The 15,766-nt window shown below is 54.0% G+C and overlaps 7 protein-coding genes across 7 annotated transcripts; 2 read left to right on the forward strand and 5 right to left on the reverse strand.

Annotated features, from left to right (window-relative positions):
• Window positions 1-296: 296 nt before the first annotated feature.
• Window positions 297-1,037, reverse strand: AYO20_04796 (hypothetical protein; the record flags this gene model as incomplete). The annotated part of the gene is made up of 1 exon (XM_022643091.1): window positions 297-1,037. The coding sequence occupies one exon, from the start codon at window positions 1,035-1,037 to the stop codon at window positions 297-299; it is 741 nt and encodes a 246-aa protein (XP_022500902.1).
• A 601-nt stretch (window positions 1,038-1,638) lies between these two features.
• AYO20_04797 (hypothetical protein) lies at window positions 1,639-4,115 on the reverse strand (the record flags this gene model as incomplete). The annotated part of the gene is made up of 6 exons (XM_022643092.1): window positions 1,639-1,855; window positions 1,914-2,033; window positions 2,094-2,624; window positions 3,389-3,670; window positions 3,736-3,825; window positions 3,883-4,115. 6 exons carry the CDS (start codon window positions 4,113-4,115, stop codon window positions 1,639-1,641), a joined length of 1,473 nt encoding a protein of 490 aa, XP_022500903.1.
• An 892-nt stretch (window positions 4,116-5,007) lies between these two features.
• AYO20_04798 (hypothetical protein) lies at window positions 5,008-6,477 on the reverse strand (the record flags this gene model as incomplete). Its single annotated transcript, XM_022643093.1, has 1 exon — window positions 5,008-6,477. The coding sequence occupies one exon, from the start codon at window positions 6,475-6,477 to the stop codon at window positions 5,008-5,010; it is 1,470 nt and encodes a 489-aa protein (XP_022500904.1).
• Window positions 6,478-7,375: 898 nt separating this feature from the next.
• On the forward strand, window positions 7,376-10,229 carry AYO20_04799 (hypothetical protein; the record flags this gene model as incomplete). Its single annotated transcript, XM_022643094.1, has 16 exons — window positions 7,376-7,447; window positions 7,515-7,624; window positions 7,686-7,717; window positions 7,773-7,829; window positions 7,883-8,008; window positions 8,077-8,133; window positions 8,209-8,446; window positions 8,503-8,603; window positions 8,665-8,699; window positions 8,763-8,839; window positions 8,917-8,952; window positions 9,014-9,260; window positions 9,358-9,473; window positions 9,573-9,916; window positions 10,016-10,041; window positions 10,167-10,229. 16 exons carry the CDS (start codon window positions 7,376-7,378, stop codon window positions 10,227-10,229), a joined length of 1,737 nt encoding a protein of 578 aa, XP_022500905.1.
• A 399-nt stretch (window positions 10,230-10,628) lies between these two features.
• Window positions 10,629-11,735, reverse strand: AYO20_04800 (hypothetical protein; the record flags this gene model as incomplete). The annotated part of the gene is made up of 1 exon (XM_022643095.1): window positions 10,629-11,735. The coding sequence occupies one exon, from the start codon at window positions 11,733-11,735 to the stop codon at window positions 10,629-10,631; it is 1,107 nt and encodes a 368-aa protein (XP_022500906.1).
• Window positions 11,736-12,493: 758 nt separating this feature from the next.
• Window positions 12,494-14,051, forward strand: AYO20_04801 (hypothetical protein; the record flags this gene model as incomplete). The annotated part of the gene is made up of 2 exons (XM_022643096.1): window positions 12,494-12,847; window positions 12,948-14,051. The coding sequence occupies 2 exons, from the start codon at window positions 12,494-12,496 to the stop codon at window positions 14,049-14,051; spliced, it is 1,458 nt and encodes a 485-aa protein (XP_022500907.1).
• Window positions 14,052-14,469: 418 nt separating this feature from the next.
• Window positions 14,470-15,217, reverse strand: AYO20_04802 (hypothetical protein; the record flags this gene model as incomplete). Its single annotated transcript, XM_022643097.1, has 3 exons — window positions 14,470-14,946; window positions 15,015-15,070; window positions 15,184-15,217. The coding sequence occupies 3 exons, from the start codon at window positions 15,215-15,217 to the stop codon at window positions 14,470-14,472; spliced, it is 567 nt and encodes a 188-aa protein (XP_022500908.1).
• Between the last annotated feature and the right edge of the window lie 549 nt (window positions 15,218-15,766).

Raw genomic sequence — 15,766 nt, forward strand, 5'->3', positions numbered from 1 at the left:
AAGTCTTTGAAGCCGTGGGGTTTCCAAAGTATTATGCCGAAGAAGACCGGTACCAGTTGAAACAGCTGATTTAGATATATTTAGATACCCGTCCCTCCTAGAATCCAGTCTCCTTCTGTCATGCCACCATCCAACTGAGTGAGTCGGCTGCTGTCAGACGACAAATCAAATCACGGATGCGTCCAGGTCAAGGGAGATAAGTCCCCAAAAGAAGGACTTGATGCATTTACGAGCTGAAAGTGGAAATAATGGACACCAAGACTCTTGGGAATTTTTTCACATAAAGTTCTTGTCCATCAAGGAAACAACTCTCCATATTGGTTCTCCATGGGCAGATTCCACAAGAAGTCAAGCGAGTCGAGCTCGAGGCCCGAGGAGACGAAATTGCCCGAAAAGCTGAAGGGGGCGATGCTTTTGTCGAACGGTCGGGCCCACCAGCCCGCGCATCCAGGCGATGTCATGTCGAGGTTTTCTGTGGCAGCTGCTGACGCCAGATCGACCTGGTCCTGAGTGGCATGCACAGGCGCAAGACTTGCACTGTCGCCCATTTCATGGCAACTCGAACGGCTTTCGTCGTGGTTGGTTTGGTGGTGGTCACCATTGTTGATGTTATTGCTGGTATGGCGCATTCCCCCGATCAACAACTCTCTCAACTTGGCCACTCGCTTCTCGATCAGCGTGGCAAACCTGGACGAGAAATCCATGTCATCAATGGGAGACGACCTCAAGGCCACAATACAGTCGTCCAAAATGTCCAGGGACGCCCGGATCGCGATGCTCCCCGAACCGATACTGATGGCTTTGAGGAGGAAGATGGCGGCCGAGATGAAACAGAGCGACTGTCGGACGGGCATGTATCGCAGGTTGCCAGACAGGGCCATTTTGGTGGCTGTTTGGAGAATCTCGCTGGCCCCGTCGACAACCTCTTGCAAGAAGACGTAGTCGGAGCTCGAGAAGCACGCCGATGTAATGTTCGTCTGGAGAGGATCCGTGCCGTGCATCCCGCGAGCCAAACCTCTTTCCACAATGGCCTGCATCGACAAGGCGTGAGTATAGACTCGCAAATTTTGAAATTCAATCTGCAAAAGGTCTCGTAGGGATTGAGGAAGACCTAGCAAGGGAGAGGCAATTAGTTTTCCGCAGCCGAGATCATTGGAATCGACTTACTGTTCGAATATGTCGCAAACCTTTCTTGCTAGCGCGTCAGAGACGGCCGAAAATGGTCCAACAGAATGGTATAATGCCCCGTCAAGAGCTGTTCTGGGTCGACGCAGGTGGCTCGAAGAACAAAACAGAGGCTGTCTTGATCAGGCGGACCAGCTCTAGCCAGCAGTCCATAAAGAAATTCCAGTCCTTTGCTAGAGGATCGTCGCTGGACAGAGCAGAGTTGGCTTGGGTAGCAAAGATGGAATTCTCGGGGAGATGAGTTGGACAACTGAGCCGAACCGAGAGGTTGGTCAGGTAAACGCAAAGCAACTTGGTCGTTCGTATGGACCTGGCCTGGACCTTGGGATGCAATATTTCAATGACAGGACCGTCAGAAAAGAGTCCCGATTTATAGGCCAGGGTCGTCACGATACCAAGCAGCATCCAGGAGGAGTGGTCCGACTGTTTGGAGGGTTCGAGGACGTCTTCTCGCTAACGGATCAGATGGGAGTCCGAACGCGAGGTGTCGTAGGGCTGGTTGGGTTGATGGCTTGGACACAGATCGCCACTGATCTCGTCTTCGGCAGGAAAATCGGCGTATCGAGGATGCCAGTCGGTAATCAAAAGACAGCTGTCGATGATGCTGAGGACTGACATTCTTTTGGCCGAGTGGGTTCCGCGTCCGAGAACGACCTGCTCAAGGAAACTTCTGCAGCACTGCCACAATCTCTGGTGTATCATGTAGCTGCGCGCGACACCCTCAGCACCGGGCAAGACAAAGAAGCGTGACGAGATCATGATCTTCCGTGATCAGTCTTTGATAGGTCGAGTGGTTTTGAAACTCCGACATGAGCACCGGGCTCATTGGAGAGAGGTACTTGAAGAATCTTGGGCGCATATCAGGATACTATGTTAGGGAGGGGAGCTTAGACGGGGTAAGTACATACAGATCGACAAGCGTGACGGCTTCTTGTGCGCGGAGCCAACGTTGCCGGACGAGGCTATATCGGCTCCAGGCCTCTAGAGTCTTGTCCTCAACAGTTGATAGTCGAGATACCTCAGGCGCCAAAGGTGGATGGATGGTGTCCAGATCTAAGTTGCCATGGACGAATGGGTTGGCTTGCTCTGTGAAGCCAGCCTGCGGGTTGGAGCAGTCGCTGCTTGCGCTGCTCGAATTGGTCGCCACATCTTCAAGTCCGGTGGCTGAGTCGGCCGGAAACGGCGTGCCCAATACCTCGACGGATTTGGGTACGATCATGATTTTGGACATGGCACGCTCCGTCAAAGACGGTCGAGGACTGGCAGATTGGTGGCCAACGTTGCTGCTGCACCCTTTGTCTCTGGTCGTCGAGGGCTGCACAGGATCCCTCTCCTCAGTCAGGCCCACGGATGTCGGGGTGTTGTTGGCCATCAATTCGGCCTCGTGGCTCTTTTCCACCCATCGAGGAGGCTGACGCTGTCGACCCGTCTTGTATTCGCTTTTAAGGACGCATTCTCGATGCTCGCGGCGACATTTGGCGCAGGGAGGTTCGCCGTCGAGATCGCATTTTACTTTGCGGGAACGACAATGCAAACATGCCACGTAGCTTCGTTTGTAGGACACCCTTTGGCCTTTCATTCTTTGTCGTGGGTTTCTGGCTCTGGTCCTTCTGTCCTACAGTCACATTGGACCCGCATCCTGGGGATCCTGTCGAAGACATCGAAGAAGTCACGCTGATGGGGTGATAGACGTATTTGCTCTAGCTACACACACACACACACACACACACACACACACACACTTCAGTTGTATGTATCTTATCCTCAATCTATTCGAGTGGACCACGTATTTGCCTTGAATCCAGGAGAGCCCCGAAACCGGAACACCCTTGTTCTGGTACCCCGCAAAATGTGAGCCTGTATCGGCTCTGTAGTCGAGGGGAGGGTGGCGGTGCCCCCGGTATTCCAGCCTCAAGGGGGGCGCGATATCCCGTTTTTCCGTACAGCCGTGGACACCAACAAGGTCTAAACCATACAAAGGCCACCCTATATGACTGGCAAATACAAGGCTCCTAGGTATTTGCCCTAAGACTTTCTTCATAATATTGTCAACGTTATTGGCTGCTTATTCGAACCTTGCAACCGAGCCGATACGGACTAGTCCATTAATGGCTAGGTTACCCTCCATAAGAGGCATAGCGCATTGCTCGCCCGCTCCTAGTCGAATCAGGACTAGGCTTTCTCGAGGCTATCTGTACAGTACTGCTGTTGGACCAGCTCAATGTCTAGTAGCGCCGCGTCAAATGGCGGGAAGTATCTGTCATGGGAACGCGTAGCCGTGAACACAGGGTTCGACGCCGCGGTGGCCGGGTCATCGGGTTGATAGGCGATCGAAGCGTTGTAGAAAGGCGTCAAGGTCGCGGCGAATGTGAGCCAGAAGGCGCCAAACGAGGCGAAGACGACGCAAGCGAAAGTATTGCCTAGGATCAGCTCGAAGACACAGCCGATGATCATAAGGAGGCCTCCGAAGAAGTAGTATGCTCCTCTATACGCGTGACGTCACGTGAGCAAATCTGAGCCACAAAGACCCAGACCCAGACAAAAACTCACACTTCAGCAGCGCCCAATCCTCCTGCGCCCCTCCACCCCATCAGCACGTTGGACAAGGCGGTGATGCACAACAAGAAGCCGACAAGGCAGCTAGGGACACCAGTCAGCAAACAACTACAATAACACTACGGGTCAAGGTTCGCTCACAGAGGTGTGGGATTCCCAAACGTCGAGCGGATGTTGTTTAACACGCGGTTTTTGGGCGTCAAGTACATCTTCTCAAACAGCTCGGCGCTGGTTGAAACGCTACCCGCCGTGCGGATGGTTTTCAACGCATGGTCAGGGTCGTGCCGGTCGTGATGGAGGTCGTGCGTGTCAGACACGCCGCTGTGCAGGGGTACGTCCCGACTGTTGTCCTCCGAGTCTGCGGATTTGGCCATGATGTGAGGAATTCAACTAGAACGAGTAACTGATACACCCGTCAAGAGAATTTTGGAGGAGCGGTACTTGAATCTCGACTCACCAGGTCTGGAGTAACACGAGAAGGTCCTATATTTATTGCGACCGATCTGTACCATCTCTCAGACTGGGATCATATCGCAGACACCTTCTCGGACCCAGTCAACAACGGATCCATGGCTCCCCGTCGAGCTTCAACACCGCTTCTATTGCTCGTTCATCCGCGACGATAAAGTTGTCGGAATACTAGCCCCCACCTGCCCCTGTGATGTTGATGTCGAGTCGTAGCCGTACGTATTCACATCCCCTTTTTGCGCACCATATGCTGTTCGATGCGAGGACCTGGGCCTGCACTAGCAAAGTTGGAACCAAGCCTAGCGCTCGGTGTTGCCACTATTGGCGCCATGGCTAGTGTCGTCGTCGATCGCTCATACGAGGCCGAAGTTGATCGGGCCGGCGTATGGTCTCCGGGGCGGATAATGGCGGCCCAATTTGCAGAGTCAATCCCATTCGGGGGGGTGACGAGGGTGTCGCTTTCGAATTGAGGAGCTACCCAATCGCAGCATTCAGCCAAGTCCTTGACGTGCGGAGAAGCAATTTACGAGGTGTGAGGTACAGACCATGGTGCCATGGTAATCTGGTAGACGGGTACGTATGCGTTATCAGGAACAAAAAGACCCCAGAGCTTCCCAATTTTACAGGAGGCCGATGTCATGATACCCAGACTGAACCCGATCCGAGCGAATCTGTCTATTACTTACTACCCAACAGGCTAAAGCTCGGTTGGTCGGTCGACATCTCTAACTTGTGGTGTGTGATCAATATCTGTGACGGCAAGCAGCGGAGCACAGATTTCGATTCCAATCCGCAATTCTAGTCAATAGACATGTTGACCGACTTGATCTGTGTAAAGGCGAGCAGCTCGTCCAGACACTCCTCTCTTCCCAATCCCGATTGCTTGTATCCCCCAAATGGCACATTGACATAATGCAACGCCACGCGGTTCACCCAGACGTAGCCGACCTCAAACTTCTTGACGGCCCTGTGCGCAGTGGCTAGGTTCTGGGTGAAGACGCAGGCGGTCAAGCCGTAGTCGGTGTCGTTGACAACCTTGAAGAGCTCGTCCTCGTCCTTCCACTTGAAGACGCCCATAATGGGGCCAAACACCTCTTCCCTGGCCAGCCGCATGTGTGGCTTGAGATCGGCGAAGATGGTCGGCTCGAAGAAAAAGCCCGTCAGATGGGTGGGTTGTTTTCCTCCTGTGACCAGCCGGGCGCCTTCGGCCAGGGCATCCTCACAGAAGCCCTTGACCCGATCCAGAGCGACGCGCGAAATCACGGGGCCCATGGTGGTCTTGTCGTCTAACGGGTCACCCGGCACGAATTGCTTCTTGACTTGGGCCGCCACTCGGGCTAGGACCTCGTCATGGATGGACTCGTGCAGGAACACACGCGACGTCGAGCCGCACGACTGGCCGGCCCAGGAGAAGTTCATGCCCTTTGTGACGCCCTCGACGAGCTTGTCGATATCGGCGTCTGGATAGGCCACGAACGCATTTTTCCCGCCCAGCTCGAAGATCACGGGCTTCAACGTGTCGGCCGCGCCCTTGTATACGGCTTTGCCGGTGGCGACGCTGCCGATCAGCGTGACCATACTGACCAACGGGTGCGTCGAGAGCGTGACGCTTGCATCTAACCCACCCGGGAGGAACGAGAGAACGCCGGGCGGGAATACACCTTCGAGAATCTCTGCCAGGTACAAGGCCGACAAGGGCGCCTGCACCGGAGGCTTCATGATGACGGTGTTCCCCGCAGCCAGGGGGGCAGCCAGCTTCTGGGCCGTGAACATGGCCGGGTGGTTATAGGCTACCAGTCTCACCACCACTCCCCGCGGCTCACGCAACGTGTAGTGGAAGGCGTCCGACGCCTGGGGGATAGTCTCGCCCTTGACCATCGGGATCAGACCGGCAAAATAGTCCAAGGCGTTGGCGGCCGTCAAGGCATCTGGGACCATCATATTCACCGGGTTGCCCGTGTTGGCGGCGTCTAGCATGGCCAGTTCCTTAGCATGCGAGCGGACAATGGAAGCTGCCTTGCGCAACAACTCCGCTCTTGTCGCTGGGTGGACGTCTCGCCATGCCGGGAAGGCGGCGTGGGCGGCCTTTATGGCAGCTTCGGCGTCAGCAGCTGTGGCCTGAGCCACTCGAGTGATTACCTCGCCGGTCCCTGGGTTGTAGGTGTCGAGGTATGCTTCCGGCGTCTCCGGCTCATGCCATGCTCCTCCGTAATATAGCGAGAAATGCTTGGGCAGCACCTTGGCAACATGAGACGGGAGGCCGACCATGATCGATTGCTTTCCTCGCTGGTAGATGTCAACGGAATAAGAGCTAAAAGAGGACGCAGATGAACCCCAATGTATATCTTGGGGTCCGGCGAACAAGTTTGCCTGGTATCCATGACCGATCCTCGGTTAATACATGGGGGGAAATAAACGCACGAACGACGGACGACAGGCCAAGAGCCTGCGCGAAATCAAGTCGTGAGTGGCACACTAGCTTCCAGCTCTGGGAGTTGAGCCCGCGCAATGTCGGATAAAGGCGGCATGTCACGATTGTAAGTTACTCGAGGTCGACTGCAAGATACTGTACGGAGTAAGTTAAGGTTGTGGAGGTGGAGAGTTCCAAAAAGCGGGGGATGGAGAATGTTGCTGGTCTAGCCCCGTTGGGAATGCTAGCCGAATTAGTTTTCACATTGGAACGTCAAGTTTGGTTCCCTGGGTTCCCTGGGTTCCCTGGTCCCCCCCAATAGGTACCTCGATTGATTTTATACAGCGGCAAGCAACGAGGCTCACTGCCCTCACTGCCTCACCGTCCAAGCCCGAGGCGGATAACTTCGGCTTGTGTCTATTGGTTCCTGTCTTGGTAACGAAATCTTCTCCTCTCCTCAAGAAGAATACGAGATGGAGATTGACAGTGTCTTGGGCAACCCTTCGGCTGTTGAACTCCGTACTCACTTGGAACTCAACGTCCGCTGCGAGACAGTAGACTCCCCGTCTTCGGTGGGCTGGCTTCATCTGTCCCCCGCAATGCGATAAAAGGACACGGCCCTTGTCGTCGAGTCCGTCCCCAGATAATTTGGGTCTCTTGTTGTAGTTTCTTCAGAATCCATCTCAAAATCCCAATCCATTGAGCAACCCGGAACTTTCTACCTTCCCTATCTTCGTCTTGGCCGTCGTCGAAACCATGTCTTTCGTCAACGGTCTCCCCAGTGCTGGAGAAGTCTACGATGTTGTCGTGGTCGGCAGTGGCTTTGCGGTATAGATCCATACAAACACCAGACAAAAGGTTTGATTTTGGAGCCTGATTCTAATCTTATGCGCAGGGTTCTACCACAACCCTTCGTTTCCTCGAGGAGTGCGAGAGACTCGGGAAGTCTGGCAAGATTGCGTTGATCGAGGCCGGCAAGGAAGGAGAACGATGTGGTGCCAGCAGGTAATCAGATTGATTGATTGTTCTTTGCATTCCAGTAATCGTCTCTGACGAAAACGTCTAGATGGACACAAGCAGTCCTTCGACTCACGGACGGTGACACGGCTTATCTTGTCAAACTGGAGCCGCAAAGCCCTAACCGTCTCTGCAGATAATGTCTTTGACCCAAATTGGAAACACGTTATGAAGGCAAGTATCGACGATCTCTGTCCGTCTTGACCTGCTTGACTAACCCTCTGTCTCAGCGCGTCAGGTAAATAGATCTTTTGATTCCAAAGGTGGGGTTTATGGGACTTATTTTCCTGCACAGCGGCGGGCTTGCAGACCAAGCATACTGCGAGAAATTGGAGAAGGAGGCCCCGATCTCGGTCGACTACATCAAGGAGCGTAAGTTGGGACATGGCTGGAAATCCATCAGATAGACCTTTTGAGGACTGATCTCTGGACCGATACAGGCGGCGTCAAACTGCACCATCACTACGAAGAGAATCTCTTGGTCCAGTTTAGCACCCGTAAGTCCTCACCTCCCATTATCTGAGTCGGGCATAGATTTCCGGAACTAACGAGCCTTTGTCACTTACCGGCAGGCCAGCACTTCTGCTATCCCATTGGCGGTGGACATGCAATCATCAACACCCTCTTCGATCACATTCGAAAGTACCCCAATGTCAAGGTCTTGTGGGAGACGACGGCCGAACATCTCCTGCAAACCGAGCAAGGCGAGGTTTGTGGAGTGCGAGTCCGACAGGCTGATGGAAAGCTATCCAAGGTCTTCGGGAAGAAGGTCATGCTGGCTTGTGGAGGCTTCGAGGGCAGCAAAGACCTGTATGCACTTTTCTTGCGGTGTGCCCGTCCACATTCACAGACTCATTCGATGACAGGATGGCCCAGTTTGTCGGCCCGCGCGTCGAACATCTTCCCGTCATCGCACCAGGGTTGAAATACAACACGGGATTCGGCCTGAAAATGGGCATGGAAGTCGGTGCGTACAGCTACATCGGCTTTGGCTCTGGGATGCCAATTGACCTTGTTTTTGCTTGCAGGTGCCCAAGTTGCGGGATCCATGAACGGCCTCCATGTGAGTAGTGACACCCCTTTAACCCAGGGACCAGAACTGTCCGACTGACGCAGAGATATACAGTGTGAGATGGTCGACTCTCGAACCACCAAGCCCGATGCTGTCGTCTGGGGCCACAATTTTGGTATCGTAGTCAACAAGTGGGTGCCTCGCGTCCTTGGCCAAGGGTGAAAGGATGCCGCCGGATGGCACACAAGGCTGACAACCCGATCATCAGAGATTGCAAACGCTTCTATGACGAGGGCAAAGATTCGTATGTCGCCCCTGAATATCGTCTGGCGATTCTCCATGCAAGTCCCGACTGACATTTACAGACTCTTTGCCACCTTTGAGATGATTGCTCTGGAGGTTTGGAGAGGTATGGCATCAGACATCACATCCCTCGACCGGGCATGTTTTCTGACATTTTCTTTCTGGGACATTAAGACCAAGACCAAGAGGCCTATTTGTACGTCTTCTTCTTCTTCCCTCTTGAACTGGTCCAGAGTTCTGTATCCGTTGGCTGATCCGGACCTTAGTATCACCGACAAGCCCATCATGGACCGTTTTCGACCAGGCTGGGTCAGTTCACCAACTTCCTTCGCCTTCACCTCCACCTCCACCTCCTCATCACTAGCCAAAAGGTCGCTCGACTGATCATACATTTGTGAATGCTTAGGTATTCGAGACCACCGACCTGGAACCCGAATCGAGCGACACGATTGAAGGACTGGCCGAGAAACTCGGAATCGATCCCAAGGCACTCAAGAAGACCGTCGACGAGTTCAACGCGGCGTGAGTTGTTTCTCCCTCAAAATCCATGGTGTGATTTTTTTGATGTGACTGATCACATTTCCGCTGACCTTTGGGGACGTCTCTCCCGACGAATAATAGAACCAACGATGCGCCTCTGGATCTGCTCAAGCACGACGGAAAGTCGACGCGAGGGTATGTAAATCATTTGTCTCTCCTGCTGGGGCTGCGGCTGCGGCTGCGGTATCTAGGACCTCTGACTGTCACCACCACCACCACTGACACTCCAATCTATTATAGCTTGACGCCCGAAAAGTCCAACTGGGCCGCTCCCATCAAAGTGGCGCCCTTCTACGGCTTCCCCCTCAAAACCAACGTCACCTTCACCTTTGGCGGGCTCAAGACCGACCTCGACAGCCGCGTCATCTCCATCAGCGGCGCCCCGATTCCCAACCTGTACTGCACGGGCGAACTCTCTGGAGTCTGTAAGTGTTTTTTGTTTTGGAATAGACAAAATCCCCAAGCGTGATCCATGGGTAATTGGGTTCCATTTTACTGACTGTATGCTCTTCTCTGCTACATAGTCTACAACGAATATCCCGGGGCGGTGGTAAGTAAATCCTATTCTATCCTATCCTATCGCCAATATCTTGGGTCGATCAGCACCTTTGACCCCCTTTTTCAGCCCTTTTTTGGGATCTTTTCAACTGACAAAACTCCGTGGTGATCAAACAGTCTGTCTTGCGGTCACTTACCTTTGGCCGTCTCGCGGGCCAAAAATTTGCCCAGGATCTCTAGGCGGACCGGCTGGACGCAACAAAATGGTACTGGGGTTGGTAGAAGTAGGGAAGAAGGGGAAGGAAGGCAAAGCTGTGAGTGGGGCATGGGCACATGTGCATTCAATAGAAGTGGTCTCAGGCACCTATATAAAAAACCAAGCCACCTCTTCTTCGCGTCGTCCAAAGATCTTCTTCTTAGTCAGGTCTAAACCCCCCAAAATCTCGGCCTCGCGTCCACCATTTCCCTCATGAAATTGCGCTGCCTGGCTTTCTCATGCATAGTATCGCCGGTCAGACTGCAAGAGCCATGCATCTAGGTAGGCCGAAGACTAGGCTGCCGTCCCACCCTTTCCAGTGCAGTCTCAGGGTGATACCGGTTGATCACGGCGTTCCTCTTCTCCCCTAGGCTCCAGTGCTCTTATTTCACGGCATTCTTCGCCATCGCCATCGTCTCAGTCAGCCACTGGCTGATGAACTGCTGAATCTCCTTGTTGTTCTTCTCAATGGCCAAGAGATGTCCGTTGCCGCGTATGCCCCGATCGGCCAGATATACATGTGTGACAGGCACACCGGCATCGTGGAAAAACTGGACGGTGTGGTGATCGTACGTGGCGTGGTACGACGCCTCAGCCGTCACCACGACGATGGGGATGGAAGCCAAGTTGGGCAGCTTCGGTGCGGGCGCCTTCAGCCGGGCTCCTGGTACATGGTCCTTGTTGTCGTGAGTCTCGGTCGAGCCTCGTGTGGATTCCAGACTCTTTGTGCCGTCAGGCAGAGGAGGGTCGTAGGTCAGTGGAGTTGACGTGATTCCAAAGGGACGCACAAAAGCCCCCGGCTGGACAGCTTGCGTCCTGGTGTAGAATTTGGGCATACCTGGGTAGATGAACGGCGGCCCGTTCGGCTCCAAAGCCACAATCCCTTTGACCAGGTCCGGACACTCGTCCGCGATATGCCACCCTATAAGACCTGATTGCGAATGCGTCACCAGAAAGGCCGGCCCAGTACGAGACAGGAGGTCTTTGGCAAGAGGACGAAAGGCCCGCTCCACATTTCGATATTTGGCAATGTGTCCCACCTGGCTGGCATAGAAGGCGTCGAAAAAGGCATCCCCTCTCTTGCCGGTGCCTGGCCACTGGGTAAGTAGTTTTGCCTGAGGGTATGAATCATGCGGAGGCGAAGTGAAGCATTCTTCCAATTCCTCGACTGTGTAGTGGGTGAGTTCTCCCAGGTCGTGGGCATGATATCGCGACCTCCCAACGCCCGGTTGGTCGACGACATAGCATTCCCAGCCTTCCTGGGCTTGAAGCAAGGCGATTCCAGGTCGACCATCAGGCGTGGACTCCCAGTGAGTACCCGTCTGCGCGGCTCCATGGATGTAGATGATGGCCGGTCGGTCATCGACTTTCTTTCCAAAGCGTCGCACACAGACCTGCCCCGTCATATGGGTGCCTCGATCATCCTCGATGTATTTACCCCCAACGTAAAACACCTCGCAGAGGTCGGTTAGCGTCTGGGTACGTTCCATTGCGGCGGACATGTAGAGACGACTGTGGGTAAGCCCTGTTCTTGTTGGGTCAACGTGTTTCTCATCTGGAGAACAGGTGGTCGCCTTGCGCGATCTACAATCGGTCACTTGCCGGTCGGCAGATGCTCGCTGTCCCACAGTTCTGTCCCCATTCTCGGTGGTTTCGGCGACGTTTCCGAATCGTGGGTGAAGGCAGAGCTCTGGCTGGGTGAGAGTAGTCGATGAACGAGAAGGATCGCCGGAATTGATAAAGTGGGCTGATGGAACCGAAGTTCCACCGCGCGTTTCTCCTGCGACAAATATGGCCTGAGTCGTGAATTGCTGGTTGCAGCCTTCATCTTCCAGGGACCTCCATCATGATCTTCCTCGTCCGAGTATCGGCAAAGATGTTGCTACTTCGAAAGGCACCTAGCTCTTCCCTGTGTTCCTGCTCTTATCCCTTCCGATGTGTCATGTCATCCCCCAGTGCAACTTCGTGATCATGCCAATACCTCAAAATCTCCAATGAGTTGTTGTCAGGCGAGGCACGTGGGATGGAGATGCCCTTGATCGCCTCCGCAGGTTTCCATCAAGTTTCTCGGACTTCATCACGGGCAGCGCAAGAAGGTGGTGGTGAAAGATCAAAGACTGAGTCGAGTTGAGGAACAGAGAGTTACAAAAGGATGTGATGTGCAGCATTTTCTCGGAGCAAGGGTCATGTCGAGCTATCTGCGCATATACAGATAAGAAAGGGTACATTATCCAGCGTCTTCGGCACAATGAAACATCGGGCTTTCTTGACGCCCATCATCTTCGCGTGTGTACACCATGTGAATGGTCAACAGGCATCTCCTCGAGAACCCACAAACTTCACCTTGACAGGGCACATCACGCCAGACCAGATCTTCAGCTTCGTCTACGTGCCCTTCAATGTCTCCGCCGATGTGACATCTATCTCGGTGCTGCAGAACTACTCGTTCAAGGGCGCAGGGAACTCACTCGACCTGGGTGTCTTCGATCCTCACGGTGTTGCTCCCATCGACAGCGAGACAGGCTTCTCCGGCTCACGGGGCTGGTCGGGAGGGTTCCGAAACAACTTCACTATCTCTGCAATCGATGCCACACCAGGATATGTAAGTTCTGCAAACCACATGAGCCAGAAGAGATGAAGAACGACTTATCCTCCATTCCCTTGACAGCCATGGGTTTCTGATCTAATGTGACTTGAACCAGAATGCCGGACCTCTGCTCCCAGGAACATGGAACGTAGTGCTAGGCCCATACGCAACCAATCGCTCGGGCATTGACTGGACACTGGACATCTCCCTCTCTTATTCCGCCATCGACTCACCACCGTGGACTCCTTCGCTAGCTCCCATCTCCAAGGAGCCACTCCCCTCGCCCTGGAAATGGCTCCGAGGTGATTTTCACATGCACACCATCTACTCGGACGGCCGGTACCTGCCTAATGAGCAGATCGCGCACGCCCTCTTGTACGACCTCGACTTCATCTTCTTCTCCGAACACAACACGGACTCCGGGAACAACAACATCGGTCGCTGGATCCCGGCGAATGCGTCGAATCTCCTCATCGGCCGGGCGATCGAAGTCACCACGCGCCATGGCCACTGGCAAGCGATAGGACTCGAGCGGTCTCAGCAGGTAGAGTGGAGGTATACCAACTCCTCAAACGATACGGGTTTCATCGATGCGGCCACTCAAGTGCGCAATTCCGGGGGCCTGGTTTCGGTCAACCACCCATTCCAAAACTGCTCAAGGTGCGACTGGACCTTGGACTGGGAACACAACGATGCGATTGAGGTCTGGAACGGCAGGCTTGATCCGCTGGATGAAGTGGCCATCCAGTTTTGGCAGAGCGAACTCGTCAAGGGGAAGAGACCCACCGCAATCGGAGGAAGTGACGCGCACAGTCCACCAGATATCAATGGCTTGCCCACCACCGTTGTGAGGGTCGCGGGGGAGAGCAGCCAAGCAAGTATCGTCGAAGGCGTGAAGAATGGCCGGGTGTACTTGGTCGAAGGCCCCGGGATGGAGATCGACTTTGGAGTGGTCTATGGAAGTGGGAGGAGAGCAGAGATCGGTGATGCCGTCTCCAAGGGGGACTTGGGTGCCGATGCATACGCGAGCTTCTCGTCTACCGGGTTTGAAGGTGCGCATGCTTGTTTTGTCTCCGAGAAGGGGTATTTCCAGAACGTGTCGATCGTGAGTGAGCAAAGGATCCACCAGAATGTGGCCGGCATGGACTTTATCAGAGTCGAGATCCGCAATGGGTCTGATACGTTGCTCGGCTTGACGAACCCAGTCTACCTCCAGTAAAGACGAGAGAAACCCATAGGACAGGAGTTCACTGCTCCGTGGCGCTTTTTCTCCTGCGATAGCAACAAGTAGCAGGCCAACCAGGAGATTTCGCGTGATTCTTCAGTCGACAAACTGGCATACACCATCCCCCCCGGACTCGATCTGCGAGGAATGTCGCCGTGATAAAAATATCCTCCTGCATTTCGTTAGCGAGAGTGGCTTGATTAACTCAATTCGCTGGTTGAAGGTTCAATCAAGTGTAGAGTTTCCAGAAAATCAATTCTTGCATTCGTTGCACAACATTCCTAATGTCTGTCGTCGTAACGCTAGGTAAAGGTACTTTTCCCACCGGTCTGTGTGGGTATGTTTGCTGTGCTGTTCTCTCCAGACCGTTTTCCGGTTGTATGTAGGCAGGTAAGCCTCAGCGGCGCCCTTTTTACTTGGAAGGGATACCTTCAGCAGCCTTGGCCACCTCGTCTGCAATCTTCTCCTTCTCGCTGTCTCCCAGCTCGTCTCTTCCCTCTTCGAACACTTTGTCGAAATCGTACTCGCCCCATCTGATGTTGGGGTTCAACCCGGCAAATTTCCACTCCCCATCGATCTTCTTGTACCAGTGCATATTGCTGCTGTGTGCGTGTCCCTTGACGAGGACCTTGGTGCGGGTGGCATCTGTGTACTTTTGGTGGGGAACACGGAGCTGATGGTACCCAATGATCTCGGTGTCCGAGACCTTTTCCCAATTGCTGGCGCCACAGAAGTGCTGGGTCATCAAGCGCGGGTCACCAAGCACTTTGGGATCGGAGATCATGGCGATGAAATCATCCGCCGGCATGGCTTCCCAGAGCTTGTTCAAGAAGGAGCGGTAGTCAATGCGAACGGTAGGGGCGACGATTTTGCGCAGGCGAGCCCAGTCCTAGAATGAGACAGCCGTGAGTAAGATGGCGTTGCGAGAGAACCGAGAGTCAGGGAACGGCCACTCACCTTAGAATCATAGCTCTCCGCCCACTCCCAGTAGGCGTTCAAGCAGCCTTGGTAGTCTATTGCGCTCAAGAGGAGACGACGATCAGCATCGGTAACACAAGGAAAGATCCAGTCGAGAGAAGGCTGAGATTCACCCTCCATTGGAGTCGCGGGGACGTATATCACTCACCTTCAAAAGAAATCAGCTTGTCCTTTGACGCCATGATGAAAAGCAGTAGTATGAACTGAACAAAAAGGTCGGGAAAGAAGAGGGTCGCGTGAGAGTAGGATTAAGAGTAATGAGAGGGAGGGAGGGGAGAGATATAGTGGGAGCAGGAGGAGCAGGAGGGAGAGGGAGCGGGTTTGTTTCTTGTCCGCATCTAAATAATTGCACACCGCCCCTTTGGTGCCGTTTCTCATGTATGATTTCGCCTTGGGTTATTTATTTCCACCGTTCACACGTGCGTCGAGCCCACACCAACCTCACCTGTCTGAACCTAGCGTCACCAGCCTGTGCAACGGCTGGCCTATCTCAGGGGCGCCAGGACCAGCTGTTCCTGAGCAACCCATGCACGAAGCGGGCGCTAAGGCGGACATTGGAGCGCAGGGCGGTAGAGGTTTATGGTGCCAGTGGGTGCTTGGGCGTGTCTCTAGGGGTGCTAGAAGTGCTAGGCGGTGCTAAGAGGGGTATTTCAGGGGGTGATAGGGAGTTAGTGTGCAGGGTCCGGTGCCTAAAGAACCCGTGACTTTTCACTTATCGGAGCGGGGCGCAG

The sequence above is a fragment of the Fonsecaea nubica genome, assembly GCF_001646965.1.
Source record: "Fonsecaea nubica strain CBS 269.64 chromosome Unknown Scaff26, whole genome shotgun sequence".
NCBI classification, from domain to species: domain Eukaryota; kingdom Fungi; phylum Ascomycota; class Eurotiomycetes; order Chaetothyriales; family Herpotrichiellaceae; genus Fonsecaea; species Fonsecaea nubica.